The 16,905-nt window shown below is 41.1% G+C and overlaps 1 protein-coding gene across 1 annotated transcript in view; it reads right to left on the bottom strand.

Moving 5' to 3' along the window:
• The window catches only part of TTC3 (tetratricopeptide repeat domain 3), a 144,031-nt gene that overhangs the window by 2,257 nt on the left and 124,869 nt on the right, over positions 1–16,905 (bottom strand). Inside the window, exons 38-45 of the mRNA XM_024120396.3 lie at positions 15,920–16,016; positions 13,819–13,919; positions 10,284–10,374; positions 9,781–9,882; positions 7,292–7,629; positions 4,493–4,619; positions 4,180–4,314; positions 437–529 (exon numbers count right to left, since the gene is read on the bottom strand). Of these exons, the coding sequence (XP_023976164.1) occupies positions 437–529; positions 4,180–4,314; positions 4,493–4,619; positions 7,292–7,629; positions 9,781–9,882; positions 10,284–10,374; positions 13,819–13,919; positions 15,920–16,016 (1,084 nt within the window). The remainder of the gene's footprint in view (positions 1–436; positions 530–4,179; positions 4,315–4,492; positions 4,620–7,291; positions 7,630–9,780; positions 9,883–10,283; positions 10,375–13,818; positions 13,920–15,919; positions 16,017–16,905) is intronic.

Raw genomic sequence — 16,905 nt, 5'->3', positions numbered from 1 at the left:
CACAGGGGACCCAGTTAGGTTTAGTTTTTCTCCTCCAAAATGTTAAACTTACTTCACATACTGCAGTAAATTGACAAACTGCTGCACTGTGTATCTGTTTGACCATGCATATAAGAAACTGATGCGTATAAAAACCTGACTTCTAAGGAACTAGTACTGCTTTGACTTTCAGCAACTGATGGAGCCAACTGCTCTTTTCCACTCATGACACAGAGAAGAGGACAGTGTGCACAGTGCACCTGCAGGGCCCAGGAATCTGCTCCCCTTCCCGCAGCGTCAGTCTTTGGGAGGGAGACAATCATCACAGACATGAGGAGGTTTAGAAAGTGCTTTGAAAATGCAAGTATTGAAGCCTAGAAAACAAAGTCCCTTTTTATTTTCAAAATACTCCATAGTCAAAATGCATGACATGAGGATGGCCAAGGAGAATTCTTACCCCTTTGTGAAACTTGTGCCCACATTTCAGCACACGTACATTTTTGGATTTGAATACTTCTAGGCATATTTCACAGGAATTTGCACCGGACACCTGTGGAAACAAATGCATCTCAATAGTAAAGAATAACTAAATTTCTTCTTACTACATGAGCTCTTCTTACAAGTGGCCTTCCAGAACTTTCACAGCTAAGGTAGCAAATTATTGTCAATTATAATTAAGGAGACTGAGGGAACAACTTATTTTCTAATAACATTTCTTAGGAAAAAATAAAGTTTTAATTTTCTCAGAGAAAAACATGTTTTATGTGGTTAACTCATTCCCAGCTAAAATACTAGAAATACCTACTTACCCCAACCCATACCTAAAGTATGGTACTAGCTGAATATTCCAAATTAATTGTTCATCTAATTACCTAACAGTTGGAGACAGTAATAAATTATGACATCTCTACACTATGGATTATCACGTGGCTGATTAAAATCATGACGGAATTCCATAATCCTTGACATGGAAAGTTAGTCACAAAAACTCTCTGAATAAAAGTAGGCTACAGAACACAATGTATCATATGATTATATAATTCAATTTTTAAAAAATAGAATGTGTTTATATAGAGATGCCTAAAAAAGAGTTTGGAAAGATATAAAATGTTAACAGTGGTTACTGGCTACTTTTGGTTGAGAGATTTAACTTTTTTCTTTGCTATTTTTCTAAAGTTTCCATGAATGTGGATTACTTGTACAAATCAAAACAAAACGAACTGATGGCTCATTCAGCAAACATCCACGGTCAGGGACTGTGCAGGGCACAGCAACACAGAGATGAATGGGAGGGCTTCCGGCCCTAGCCGCTCACACTCTGGTGAGCACAGACAGCGTGTTCTGTGTGAAAGCAGAGTGCCAACCCTCGAACACCAGGCATGAAGCTCTCCCTACGGCTCACAGCACTCACCCCACACTGCATAATTAACTTCGCTCTCACTCCCCATCTTAACTCTGAGCACCCTGAAGGCAGGAAATGGCCTTGCTTATCTGTGTTCTTAGCAGCTGGCAAGGAACCTGGCCCCAAACTGAGACTCCATAAACTGTCAAGAAAGTGAATGAACGCAGCCCTGGCAGTGGGTTAAGGTCAGGGAGTACAGCTGGGGGCAGTGCCTGAAGGCTATGAAACGCTGAACTGCTGCACGGGGTTTTCTGTCTTTCCCATAGCACTGTCGCCGCTGCAGCAATGGGACAGATGTGCTCTCACTCCTCTCTGCGGCCCCCCAGGGAAGGGTCTGGGAGGAAATGGAGGTGTCAGCCCTGGGGAAAGGGCAGGTTAAGGCCTCTGCAAAGTTCAGAAAAATCCACGGTTAACTTGACTATTTCCTAGTATGTAAAAGTGGGCACAATATATTTCTAATTGAAAAAAAAAAAAACAACAACCACAAATATATGTACAGTTGACTAAATTCACGTATGCACACAGATACAAAAGAGTTTAGAAAAATATATACTGATGTGATAGTACTGGTTACCCTTAGAGGGTGGGTTTTGGGGTTCTTTATATGCTCTTTTTATTTGGATTTTCTATTATGAACCACAAAACTTTTGTAATTTAAAAATACAAAGCAGGGACTTCCCTGGTGGCACAGTGGTTAAGTATCTGCCTGCCAATGCAGGAGGCATGGGTTCGAGCCCTGGTCCAGGAAGATCCCACATGCCGTGGAGCAACTAAGCCTGTGCACCACAACTACTGAGCCTGTGCTCTAGAGCCCGCAAGCCACAACTACTGAAGCCCACACACTCTAGGGCCCGCGGGCCACAACTCCTGAGCCCGCGAGCCACAACTACTGAAGCCTGCATGCCTAGACCCCGTGCTCTGCAACAAGAGAAGCCACCGCAGTGAGAAGCCCGCCCAACCGCAACAAAGAGTAGCCCCTGCTCGCCGCAACTAGAGAAAAGACCACACACAGCAATGGAGACCCAACACAGCCAAAAGTAAAATTTTAAATTAATTAAAAAAAAAAAAAAAGCAAATTACTTTTAATTTTTAAAAAACTACCTATGCTTAGCAAATTAAGTCCCAGTTTCAATACATATTATTCTTATAAGTCAGCTTTTACACCTTTATTACTATCAACATCAACCATGAAGTAGAAAGCAATCTCTTCCCCAAAGGTGATTATGGTCTATCCTGGGATGGCCAACAAGCACATAGACGCAAGCGCGCACACACACGCACACTCACACAAAGGAGTTCACACGCATACTCACACATCAATGAGAATGCCAAAAAGGTGACCTGGCTGTTTGACCACAGAGCATGTGACCAGCAGGAACACCCCCGAGAGAGGGAGGGGACTCCAGCCAGGCCTTGCAGGAACGTTCTGCATGATCATAAGCTTTCCCTTTGGGGTGACACCCTCTGGGACCTGAGTGTATGTGATGCAGAAAGTCTCCAAAGGGTAGCAGAGAGTGAAAATGTACGCGAGGCATAAAAACGAGTTCACAAAAAAGATTCACTGCTTAGCTCAAGTCAGCAAACCAGCGCTCTTTTTTTTTTTTTTTTTTTTTTTGTGGTATGCGGGCCTCCGCGGAGCACAGGCTCCGGACGCGCAGGCTCAGCGGCCATGGCTCACGGGCCCAGCCGCTCCGCGGCATGTGGGATCCTCCCAGACCGGGGCGCGAACCCGGTTCCCCTGCATCGGCAGGCGGACGCGCAACCGCTACGCCACCAGGGAAGCCCGAAACCAGCGCTCTTTGTGCAGTCTTTCACTGCTGACTGCGCTATGGGGCCTGCAACTCTTCTAATTTCAATCTCACCTGAACGGTGATACTGTAGCTGGACAAAAAAGGGAAATGTACTCTGCACCAGAATTCAATCCGGAGCCCACGGCTGTGAGCCGCCAGGCGGCCATGTCTCTTCCAGCCACACGTGCAGCCGGTCCCTAACGCACAGTCCCCAGCACGAGCTGGTCAGTGTGCTGAGGATGCTGTGCTCAAATCGAAGGAAGGAACACTGGCAAGATGCGCAAGCCACCTGTGCCTCGGATTCCTCATTCATAAAGACAGTTATAATGCCCTGTCAACTGACATCACAGATATAACAGTATTTTATAAAAAGTTCTGTGTAACTGTAAACATTCTCATTGTCTGAAAGGAGAACAATCTAAATCAGTATATCAAATTAAAGGCAAGTTAATTTAATGGGCTCATTCCTGTGTGCCCTCCACGCCCCTTGAGGGGAGAGAGAAGGGAAGCAACCAGCCTTTCCCGAGCACGGCGCTTGACTCTGCCTATTCTACTGCAGCACTTCATCCCCACAACGACCCGAACAAGCAGATATGAGTCGAGCTCACAGTGCTATTAAGTGATGGAACCAAGTCTGTGTTATTCCAAAGCCCATGGTCACACGTAGAAGAAAATTATCCAAAAATCAATTTTTCCAACTATTCACACGATATAAAAAGTGAATTTATCTGACCATCCACAGGCCCAGTTCCCACAATGTGGTCACAGCTCTTCTTATCACTACATGCAGGGGCCCCGAGCTACCCGTAAAAGTGGAGAGACAACCTCGCCATTCACTGACTCTCCTAATGAAACACTCAAGTACATCTAAACTTGGTTTCCAATTTCAAGATCAAATAAATTCAATCTAGAAAAATGGGGCTAAATCATGGATTAATAGTTCTGTTTCCTTCTTATTCTTCATCAGAAGAACAGAACTGACTCTATGGTCATACATGCAACACTCACAGGGACGTCGTCTGTCTCCTGCCCCTTGCTTTTGGGTGATGATCCAACAACCATGGAGGGCGGGGCCTGGGTGGCCCTGGTCACTGAAGCAGCAGAGCTGGGCTCAGACGGCCTCCTGTCCTTTCCTGGATTTGGCTGCAGCAAGAACATGGAGCAGGGAAGCAAGTTCAGTTACCCAAAAACCTGACCCTCTTCTGTCTACTAAACTGCTCTCCATTTTGGGGTTGGAAGCATTTTTTCCCACAATTCTCTTATTTTATAAATAAATAAGAATAAAGTGGAACATTTTATTGAATCTAAATGAAATACTGACCTTTTTCTTTTTCTCTTCATCTAGAATGTGTTCTGTCACTCTTTGGACAATTTCGTCAATACTCAATCCAGAGAGCGAGTTCTTGTTTTTGTTTCTCACTTTTTTAATAAAACCAGCAAGCTCGGTGCTGAAAGGGAAAGTGGGGATAATGTCAAGAGAAAGTTAAAGTTTTCTGCTGCAAAGAAATATTATGGGCCAATATTAACCCAACAGCAAAAAGAAACAAAATCAAATACACAAATAATTCATTTGTAAACAACAACAGTAACTGTATATAGAGAGCAGCAAAATCACTCTTTCAAAAAAAAGCACTATGAAAATTCCAATATTATTTCTAAATATTTGTTTTAACAGACTTTCAAAGTAACAGTGTATCTGATAGATCCATTTGAGATCTCCATCTCTACTTAGAAACCTGACTTCTTACAGCCTGGATATACTGTAGCTTTAAACAAAATCAATGAATGATCAGATGCCGCTGGATCTGACTTGAAATCAATAAAATCTCTTTATGTCTAAGAACAAACTAGTTTTGTTGACTTCTTCCCTTTAAAAATCTAACCAACAACAAAGTTTCCAAAGCCTGAATTTTTCATAGGTAGCAGTGGATGTGATTTATATCGTTAATCAACAGGAACTTGGTATCTGTAGCACTAATACCTCATATGCTTTAACATGCAGAAAATTAGGATGCATATCTATTTGGTGGGTTATATTCTGCCAGATTTAGTCAGGATTGCAAACAATTTTATTTGTAATGTACTTTTGGTAATTACAACTTGACTATTTTTACTAATTTGCATGGTAATTGCTATTGAGAGAACTTACAATGTTTATCAAACTTAGGCAGGGCTAAACATGCCCAGGTGCAGACAAGATATACTTATTTCCAAATGGGCAGGGCTCCACTGACAAATGCGAAACATCAAATTTGGCCAATCATAATTAACTACTGTGTTTCAAAAGTATAATCTCAAAGACTGTGACTAATATTGTGTCAAAGACAGAAATAATATGGGACGTGCAGAGGGTCATTCCTGGATGTGGATTCCTCTCTTCTGAGCTGTACCCCAGAGACATTCCCTCCACGTCACCTTCTCTCCAGGCTGAGACCAGGAGTACCTCTGTCCCCTCGCACCAATCTGGAGTGAGGTCAGAGGCTGATGCAGAAGCACTGCTGAAGTGCCTGAATGACAACTCTGGCTGACTTAGTTAAAAGCAGCTCTCCCCCTTTGCAGCAACATGGATGGACCTAGAGACTGTCATACTGAGTGAAGTAAGTCAGACAGAGAAAGACAAATATATGATATTGCTTATACGTGGAATCTAAAAAAATGGTACAAATGAACTTATTTACCAAACAGAAATAGTCACAGACATAAAAAACAAATCTATGGTTTCTGGGGCAGGGGGGGAGGGATGAATGGGGAGACTGGGAGTGACACATACACACTACTAGATATAAAATAGATAACCAACAAGGACCTACTGTACAGCACAGGGAACTCTACTCAATACCCTGTAATGACCTACATGGGAAAAGAATCTAAAAAAGAGTGGATATACGTAAATGTACAACTGATTCACTTTGCTAACCACCTGGAACTAACACAACACTGTAAATCAACTATACTCCCCCCCACCCGCCAAAAAAGCAGCTCTCTCACCCTCATAAGGATCCCTTTGTAACATGCTCACACACCTGACTCTCTAGCAGATTACAATTAGCCTCGTCAGCCTCACACCTCTAACAAATCGGAGGTGCTGTCCAACGAGGTGTAAGTTGCTGTTGCCTTCTTTGCTATATATGGGATTTTTTTCCCTGAAATAATGTAAAACTAATGTTTTGCCGTTCATTTAGTGATTCCATAACTAGTGTTGTTGCAGCAACATGGATGGACCTAGAGACTGTCATACTGAGTGAAGTAAGTCAGACAGAGAAAGACAAATATATGATATTGCTTATACGTGGAATCTAAAAAAATGGTACAAATGAACTTATTTACCAAACAGAAATAGTCACAGACATAAAAAACAAATCTATGGTTTCTGGGGCAGGGGGGGAGGGATGAATGGGGAGACTGGGAGTGACACATACACACTACTAGATATAAAATAGATAACCAACAAGGACCTACTGTACAGCACAGGGAACTCTACTCAATACCCTGTAATGACCTACATGGGAAAAGAATCTAAAAAAGAGTGGATATACGTAAATGTACAACTGATTCACTTTGCTAACCACCTGGAACTAACACAACACTGTAAATCAACTATACTCCCCCCCACCCGCCAAAAAAGCAGCTCTCTCACCCTCATAAGGATCCCTTTGTAACATGCTCACACACCTGACTCTCTAGCAGATTACAATTAGCCTCGTCAGCCTCACACCTCTAACAAATCGGAGGTGCTGTCCAACGAGGTGTAAGTTGCTGTTGCCTTCTTTGCTATATATGGGATTTTTTTCCCTGAAATAATGTAAAACTAATGTTTTGCCGTTCATTTAGTGATTCCATAACTAGTGTTGGACAGTTATGGAGTTCATCAAAATCTTAGCAAACTGCCATGGGTTCTGATGAGTATTGATGAACCAGTGTTCAATGTTTTCAATCTATTGGTTTGAAACTGCTCACTTCTATGTTTACAAAAGGAAAAAGGGCACCGCTTGTCTTTCTGAGTAAAACCATTACACAGTCCTTTCCACTTCAGCCCCTAATTGGCTGTAACGTTATCTAATCAGGAAACCTCAGTTCAATAAAGCACTTAACAAGAGTCGCAGACATTTCAGATTCGTACCTGCTGTAACAGGGGAACACCACTGACAGGTGCTCAATGATACTATTGAACGGCTTCTTTGGAGACTGGCTTGAACGGGCGGCACGTCCTGGAGCAACAGGTAACTTCTGATCAGCCACCGGGCTTGGCTCTGACCGAGCTGCCTGGCCGGCGCTCTCACACTCTGGCAGCCGGCCGGCTTCTGCCTCACAGGAGGGCAACTCCACTGGGCCATCAGTAGCAGAGACCAGACTTGATGCCTCGGGAACTGCTGTTGGGTCTCCAGTCCTGTGACTTGTAGAAGTGGAGGGGCCTTGATCATCACGGTCTGAAGACTCAGGAAGTAACTCAGGATGTATCTACAAGGAATACACCACAGTGGCTGGATCACTAAGAGTTACATCTGTGAACAAAGACTAACAAGCACAACTATGATAAAACCTGGCTGCTCAAGTGCACAGTATCTGAATTACAACAAATTAAATGTTTTGTTCTTAGAAGTTGCTGGCCACCTTCTCTTTCTCAAAATGAGCTCCTCATGGCTCCACACTGCTGGCTTCTGTCCCACCCGCTGGGCCCCTGGCTCAGCTCTCCGCGCAGCCCCGCTGCCGTCCACGCCTGAAGTGCTGCTGCCCCTCATGTTGTCAGAGGTGCAATCTCCACCCACTCGTGCTAGGCCCTCTCGTGCCTCGGTGACTGTGTGTTCACTAAGGATAACGCCCACTTTGTTTTTTTTTGGCCGCACAGTGCAGCATGTAGTATCTCAGTTCCCCGACCAGGGATCGAACCCATGCCCCCTGCAGCGGAAGCGCAGGGTTCAAACCACTGGACCGCCAGGGAAGTCCATAATGCCCACTTTTAAAAAGATTCCAGTCTAGAATATCTTCCTGAGATCCAAATCTGCACAACCAAATTTCCTAATGGGCAGCTCCACGTGGGCGACGGATTCCAAGGCCACTCGAGTCCTGCGTCTTCAACACCAGCGTCAGGGCGGTCTCCTCACCCTGCCCCTCCTCTGGTGCCACTTTACTGACAGAAAGCCAGAGTCACCCTGGAGACTATCACCCTTACAGTCTCGCAAGCAGCACCATCCTTTCATCGGACCTCCTGCACGGCCCTCAAATCCGTCCTCTTGCCTGCAGCCCCGCTGCCTCTCTGACCCAGGCCACGGCTGGGGACTGAGCTGTACCTGGCTGGCTGGAAATGGCCCACTCAGCCCCCTCCCCCACCGCATCTCCACACTGCCGTCAAGCTGATCGTCAAGTACAATGCTGATGTCGTTCCCTAACTTGACACTTATACTGGCTTCTTAGTGACCTGAGGAAAAGTCCACACTGCTGAACACACCTTACACCTTAATAAGGCTCCCTTTGTCCCGGCCCGTGGGCACGAGATTATAAGCTTTCTCCCTATAGCCCCTTTGTCATCGTGGACTCCTTTTATAGCTATGAAAGGAGTGTATTCTCTTTTTTTCTAGGCTCCAAATATGCTGCTTCTTCCACTGGGAACACTTTGACCCTGCAAACATCACACCACACACCCCTCCTCAAACACACGCCCCCTTACTCCTTTTGCCTGTTTGATTCCTATTCCAGATCTCTGACTCACTGAGACTTCCAACAGCGGAGCTTCTGCTGAGGCCTAGGCCTCTGGGTTAGATTAGTTCCTCCTAATTTATGCTGCCATAGCATTCTATGTTCCTGTGAAAAATCTTGGCACACTTTGCTTATAATTATAGGTTTAAAGTCTCTCTTTCCCAAACCCATATGCACTTTGAGGGCACAGACCACATCTAATCTTGATCATCACTAAATACCCAATGAATGAACAGCAGAGAAATGACACACAAAGTAAATCGTTCTTAGGAGTACTTATTACTCAAGCTCCTGGCACACTGAGAGTTCCCAAGGAATTTTAAATTTTAAAATTACATAAGCTAGAGTTAAAAATTAATAGTAAAGTATTCTATTGATATCTAATGCTTTTCCCCCTTCCATATCTGCTATAAGAACTTGGAAACACTATAAGTAAGTGATCTTTAATTCTAAATAAAACTCTGTTTCTTACTCAGTTCAATGGAGAGAAAAAGACTGGTGCTCAGTAGACAATTTAATCAGTCCAAGGTGGCTAACCTTTTTAACGTTTTAAACCATTTTCTTTTGCAGATGAATCCACAGTAAGTATGAATGCTTAGTGTGCAAGGTACTGGGGAGAAAAAGACACTCAAGATGAGGCTTCTGACTGCAGCTCCAGAGCCTACAATCTAAGACGCTGAATGCATTGACAGAAGGGTCACAGGGTGAGGGGCAAGTAAGGGCAGCCCTCACAGGGCTTAACAACTAGCACTTAATGAAAACATTAAGGCAATTGTTAATCCATCTCATGCCCACTCCCAAAACAACAACAAACTACTTTTGGCCAGTTAAGAAAGAAATTGTGCTTCACTCCTTTGCTGTTCTCTTTCCTTCAAAAAAAAAAAAAAAAAAAAAAAAAAGATGTAATAGACTTACTGTGTTACAGGCAGGAAACGAAAGCTCAGAAATCTGCACTTTAGAAAGTTCGCTGAGCCGAGAACCATTTTTAATTGCTTGAATTTGTTCTTCAAACTGAGACTGTAGGTAGAAGGAAAAATGTTGTTTTTCTAACGAATTCCAAGAGAAAACCACAACTGTCAATTAATACTTTTTTTCCCCTTACATACATAACAAATGCTCAACCATTTTCCAAGAAATATAACTGAGCTGCAAGGAAAGAAGTTCAAAATAAGTCCTTATTAATCGGAATGCTCTACAGTCTTATCAAAGATAACTTTTCTAATCTTAACAGTCAAGGGCTGAGTTTAAAGAGAGTTAAGAAGATAACATTTCTTTCATGAAAAATTCTTAATTACAACAAAAAATAAATACTGTCTTTAACAGCTCAAAAAAGAAATAGTTTCAATATGACATGACCTCCTTTGAATTATAACCATCAGATAGATTTTGAAAGAATTATAAAATACTTTATAACCTACCTTTGCTTTCTCAATTTCTTCTCTAACATTAGCGAGAAATGATTCCCATGAATGTATGTCAGATTCCATGACAGGATATGCTGCAGAATCACTGAGAAAGTAGAAAAATTTATAAAACTGCTAATGTCCACTTAAAAATTTTTTTAAATTGAAAGCATTAAAGTACAAATGAAAATAAACATTTAAACACAAGAGAAACATGATCACACACACAAAAACAACTATTTTTAAAGAACTGTATATCTTACAAAGTCACTACACTTTAGGAAACTTTAACTGTTGATCTAATCCAAATCCCAAAACTGGTAGGCAGAGAGCAAATATTATCCTGAATTTGAAGATCAGACACTCTTCAGTTGACATCTTCATATTTAACATCAAAGGCTATCTTTGTATTGAAAAACAAACCAAAAAAAAGGCAGCCTGGAAACATCCCAATAAAACCCTTATCCCCACCTTATTGTAAAATAAAGGGTGCGTGTCTAACAGGCTAGGTTTAACTTCTACTCCTAATTGAGAAGATCAGGAACACTAGCAATCGGCAATGGTATCAGTTCTCAGCATACATCTTCAAGAAAAACCACAACATTGCCTTTATGGCTTTCCTCTTTTGCTATCCTTTGGTGGAATGAGCAGAATTAGCACAGAATCCCTAAGAAAAGATGCCGTGTACTGTGAGGCTTAATAAGGAGTCAATACCATTAGACAAAATGAGGCCTGAGGTATCTTTGTTTCCCAGATGCACCACAACGCACAGCCTACAGCTGTGCTGCATACTGGCAACTGGACACCACATGGTCTCAACCTCAGCTGTACTAGTCCTGTAACCTGAATCAGCATATCAATTTACCTTTAATCAGAAAGGTTTTCTCACCTTTCTGAAAAAAACTTAATCTTGAAACATGAAGAATTAAAGAACTATACAATAAAACTGTTTTTCCATAACCCACAGAATCTCTGGTTCAACACTGAGGGTCTGAAATTTGAATCAAAAAGCACTAGGAATTAAGAAGTCAAAATCTGTGTGTGGTCCCATTTGTTTATTTTTGTTTTTATTTCCATTTCTCTAGGAGGTGTGTCAAAAAGGATCTTGCTGTGATTTATGTTACAGTGTTCTGCCTATGTTTTCCTCTAAGAGTTTTATAGTGTCTGGCCTTACATTTAGGTCTTTAATCCATTTTGAACTTATTTTCGTGTATGGTGTTAGGAAGTGTTTTGCACAGCAAAGGAAACCATAAACAAGATGAAAAGACAACCCTCAGAATGGGAGAAAATATTCGCAAAGGAAGCAATGACAAAGGATTAATCTGCAAAATATACAAGCAGCTCATGCAGCTCAATATCAGAAAAACAAACAACCCGGGCTTTCCCTGGTGGTGCAGTGGTTAAGAATCTGCCGGCCAATGCAGGGGACACAGGTTCGATCCCTGGTCCGGAAAGATCCCACATGCCACAGAGCAACAAAGCCCACGTGCCACAACTCCTGAGCCTGCGCTCTAGAGCCCACGAGCCACAACTACTGAGCCCGCGTGCCACAATGCCCACGTGCCTAGAGCCCGTGCTCCGCAACAAGAGAAGCCACGACAATGAGAAGCCCGCGCACCACAATGAAGAGTAGCCCCCGCTCACCGCAGCTAGAGAAAGCCCGCGCGTAGCAATGAAGACCTAACACAGCCAAAAGTAAAAAGAAACAAATAAATTTATAAAAACAAAACAAAAACCAAACCCAACCCAAAAGTGCGCAGAAGACCTAAACGGACATTTCTCCAAAGAAGATATACAAGTTGCCAACAAATACATGAAAGGATGCTGCTCCACATCACTAATCATTAGAGAAAATGCAAATCAAAACTTCAGTGAGGTATCACCTCACACTGGTCGGAACGGCCATCATCAAAAAATCTACAAACAATAAATGATGGAGAGGGTGTGGAGAAAAGGGACCCCTCTTGCACTGTTGGTGGGAATGTAAATTGATACAGCCACTATGGAGAACAGCATGGATGTGCCTTAAAAAACTGAAAATAGAACTACCATACGACCCAGCAATCCCACTACTGGACATATACCCTGAGAAAACCATAATTCAGAAAGAGTCATGTACCACAATGTTCATTGCAGCACTATTTACAATAGCCAGGACATGGAAGCAACCTAAGTGTCCATCGACAGATGAATGGATAAAGAAGATGTGGCAGGTATATACAATGGAATATTACTCAGCCATAAAAAGAAACGAAATTGAGTTATTTGTAGTGAGGTGGATGGACCTAGAGTCTGTCATACAGAGTGAAGTAAGTCAGAAAGAGAAAAACAAATACCGTATGCTAACACATATATACGGAATCTAAAAAAAATGGTTCTATTGAACCTAGGGGCAGGACAGGAATAAAGATGCAGACGTAGAGAAAGGACTTGAGGACATGGCAACGGGGAGGGTAAGCTGGGACAAAGTGAGAGAGTGGCATGGACATATATACACTACCAAATGTAAAATAGATAGCTAATGGGAAGCAGCTGCATAGCACAGGGAGATCAGCTTTGTGTTTTGTGACCACCTAGAGGGATGGAAAAGGGAGGGTGGGAGGGAGATGCAAGAGGGAGGGGATATGGGGATATATGTATTTGTACAGCTGATTCACTCTGTTATACAGCAGAAACACAACACTGTAAAACAATTATACTCCAATAAAGATGTTTAAAAAAAAAAACCCAAACCTGTGAGTGGAATATGATAAAAGGACCAGATGAAAAGTAATCCCATGTGCAAAAATCTATACAGAAAAGTGCTAAATGCTAGACTGAAGGAGACCCTGTAGGATTCCCAGGCAAACCTTATTCCAGGCAAACCTTATTCCAAAAACAAAGCAAAAGAAAGAAAAACAGGTAAAGATTACAGAGGGTTGAAAAAAAATGACCAGATGTAAGTATCTTTTGAAGTGACATGCCCATACTCTCCCGTTTAGACTGTTAAGTAACTATTCTTATGGAAGGCAATTGTTTAAAAAGCCTTAAAAATGTGATCTTCATTCCAGAAATTTATCTATTGCGTGGAAATGACTAATAATTTAGCTATAAGGATAAAACTTTAGCTATGAGGATACTTGCTACAGTGCAGCTTTTATTAACAAAATGTGCAAACAACCCAACTCTCTCACTACAGTGCTATTTAATAAATCATGACATGTTTGTACACTGGAATACTATTTAACCTTTTAAAATTAGGTTGAAGAAACATAATTATTGATATGAAAGGAAGCTTCCTGTATACTACTTAGTGAAAACTATATATAAATTTTTTTTCAAATACTTAATGGATTTACTGCAAAATATTAACTAGTTATAGCTCAATTAAGAATTAGGATAATTTTTATCATTTTTGTTTACATGTTTTCATTTTTCTATAATTGAATATGTATTAACTATATTAACTATTAAAATTAAAGTAGTCCTAACGTAATTTTTTTCTTAAATCAGCCCTAACCTTTTTTTACTCAATGACACTTCTGGAAAGACACCTGCGACATCACAATACCTGCTCATTAGCTTCAGGTTCTTAAGAAACCCTTCGGCTTGTGACTCCATGGTCTGTAACTTATATACTTCCGTCTCCTTCCAGTTTTCGAGCACAGATACCTAACCATTAGATTAAAGAATGTAAGTATTTTAAAACTAAAACTATTTTAAGGTTGTTAAAACAAACATTCTAAACCACTTTCAAGTTTCTCCCTAAATGACATATGATCAGAATCACCAGAACTTATGTTATAATTTCTCTGAGGTGAACATGAATTAAAACTTTTGGATTTGAAAATAGAATAACAAGATGACAGTAAAATATATACCTAAAATTATACTTTTCTCAGATATGAAACTTTCCACATGGCTTACTGCTTAAGCCATATACAAGCAAAGAGCTAGGTTACCTACATGTATATACCTGGTGTGCATAATCTATGGTCCTGTTCGTGGTGAGCAGAGGGCCAGGATCCTGCAGAACAACCCCAAGGCTGAACCCTACCAAATTGAAAGGCCTCGGAAACAGACTTGTGGTTGCCAAGGGAGAGGGAAGGGGGCGGGATGTGGTGGGAGTTTGGGGTTAGCAGATGCAAACCATTATATATAGAATGGATAAACAACAAGGTCCTACTCTATAGCACAGGCAACTATATTCAATATCCTGTGATAAATCATAATGGAAAAGAAAAAAGAATGTGTGTATATATATATATGTATATATATATATATATATATACACATATGTATAACTGAATCACTTTGTTGTACAGCAGAAATTAACACAACATGGTAAATCAACTATACTTCAATAATAAATAAATAATTACAGAATAGCTGCATTAAAATAAAATAAAAGCCTCAGAGAAGTTGTTATCAGCAAGGGCATCAAAAGGCTCTAGGGCATGTTTTTAAAACTTTAGACTCTCTGGCTCCCCGCACAAGCCAACTGGCCATTTTTTTTTTTTAATTATTTATTTATTTATTTATTTATTTTTGGCTGTGTTGGGTCTTCGCTTCTGCACGAGGGCTTTCTCTAGTTGTGGCAAGCGGGGGCCACTCTTCATCGTGGTGCGCGGGCCTCTCACTATCGCGGCCTCTACTGTTGCAGAGCACAGTCTCCGGACGCGCAGGCTCAGTAGTTGTGGCTCACGGGCCCAGCTGCTCCGTGGCACGTGGGATCTTCCCAGACCAGGGCTCGAACCCGTGTCCGCTGCATTGGCAGGCGGATTCTCAACCACTGTGCCACCAGGGAAGCCCTAACTGGCCATTTTGGTAAAAGTCGCTGCAGGAAATGTAGACCTGCCTTGTTTTAATCCAGGTGTCAGTAACCTTGACAGGGCCCACCAGGCAAACCTGCCTGCGAAATGGTGGTAAATGGGAACTGAATGACTTGGGAACAGAGATGCAGGCACAGTATCCACAAAGTAGAAGTACTTGGACTTTTTTCCCTTCCTTTCTTTAGAAAAGCAGCTGCATAGCTGATATTTCGCTGGAAGACTCATGTTTACAGACTGCATAAGCTAAGCTTTTCCTTACTTTCCTAGAATAATCATAGACACATACACAAATAACATTTACTTCTCAATTTGAAAAACAAAGACAACCATATTTCAGGAACTAAATAAAATACAGCCAGAAGTCATTATTATTATTTTTGTCTCAGTAGTTTCTCAAATAGTATACTGACATTGGTATATATTCTTCTGCAGGGAGGAGAGTATATTCTTAATAAATGGATTATTTTCAAGTTCCTTTTCTAGCACTGGCAAATAGATTTTATGGTTGGCTACTTCATGGTACAGCACTTGATTAAATATGATGAAGCCATTAACAGTGCAGCGCATGGAAAATGACTGAATTATGTTAAATAAGCAGGTTATAAAATGTGGTGTACACTATGAGTACAGCTATGTAATAAATAAGCACAAAGGTAAAAAATTTTAAAGCTACAGGCAAGGAGAGAGTGGTTGTTCCAGGGAGGTAGGATTATGGGTGAAAGGATATCCCTCAGCCTCCACACTTCCCAGCAATGCTGTCATGCCTCATGTGTAATTAAACACAAAGTAAACAAATGATATCCTGCCATATCTGTCAGTCACTAAGTGTCCTGGACTCACCTCTGCATCCACAGCCCTTTGAAGACTCTCTTCATAATGCTCTTTCTCTTTCTTTATAGACTCTTCTATTTTCATTTTCTCATTCATAAATGTATTACTGCAAATATTAAAGAAAAAAAAAACTTATTGAAAAAAACTTAATCAGTGAGATCCCAAAGGCTGAAGCCAGGTTAGCTTTTAAGTCATATGCCACAAAAGACTTAAACATCTTCAGGAGAAACTTCTTGCCTAATACTTGACTATATAATGCAAGACTCACATGTGCTCTTTGCACTTTACAAATGATCAAAGGAAGATGTGAAATTAAAAGTGAGTATTGGTGGGACTGCTGAGAAACTGGTTCACCATTTTTATGAGGTTAGGTTAAGTCTAATCTGGCTACTGAGTCAGAAATTCTATTTTGACCCACATTACAAGGTAATAACCCAAAGGAAAAAAGTGATATGCACAAAGCTGTTCATGGCATTACGTTTATAACTGCTTAAAAAAATCACAAAAAGCCAGCATGGACTATGATGTAAATGGAAATATGTGTATGAAACAATATTAAGTAAGAAAAGCAGAATACAACTGCTTACCACTGAATACACTGGTTACCGGTATGTACAAACATTTCTATTAATAAAGGTTAAAAGGAAACTTTTTATAGGTTCATAACAAAAATTCTTTAATAAATCTTTATTTGTAGAGCAAGAAACTACCATGATATAGTTGAGACTGTTATTTCAAGTAACACAAAAGTTTTTAAAACACATTTTTAGTTTCAGGTTAATTCAAGGGAAAAGAAGAGTAATCAACAATGATAAATTCAGGACATTTTTTACACCGACAATGTGAAACAAAAGGAGAAACATCATAAAATAAAAATATTTAAAGAATAAATTTATTGGGCTTCCCTGGTGGCGCAGTGGTTGAGAGTCCGCCTGCCGAGGCAGGGGACATGGGTTCGTGCCCCGGTCCGGGAAGATCCCACATGCCGCGGAGCG

The sequence above is a fragment of the Physeter macrocephalus genome, chromosome 8 (genome assembly GCF_002837175.3).
Source record: "Physeter macrocephalus isolate SW-GA chromosome 8, ASM283717v5, whole genome shotgun sequence".
Lineage (NCBI taxonomy): Eukaryota > Metazoa > Chordata > Mammalia > Artiodactyla > Physeteridae > Physeter > Physeter macrocephalus.
The sequence above is the reverse complement of the archived record's forward strand: the minus strand, read 5'-3'. Positions and strand labels throughout refer to the sequence as shown.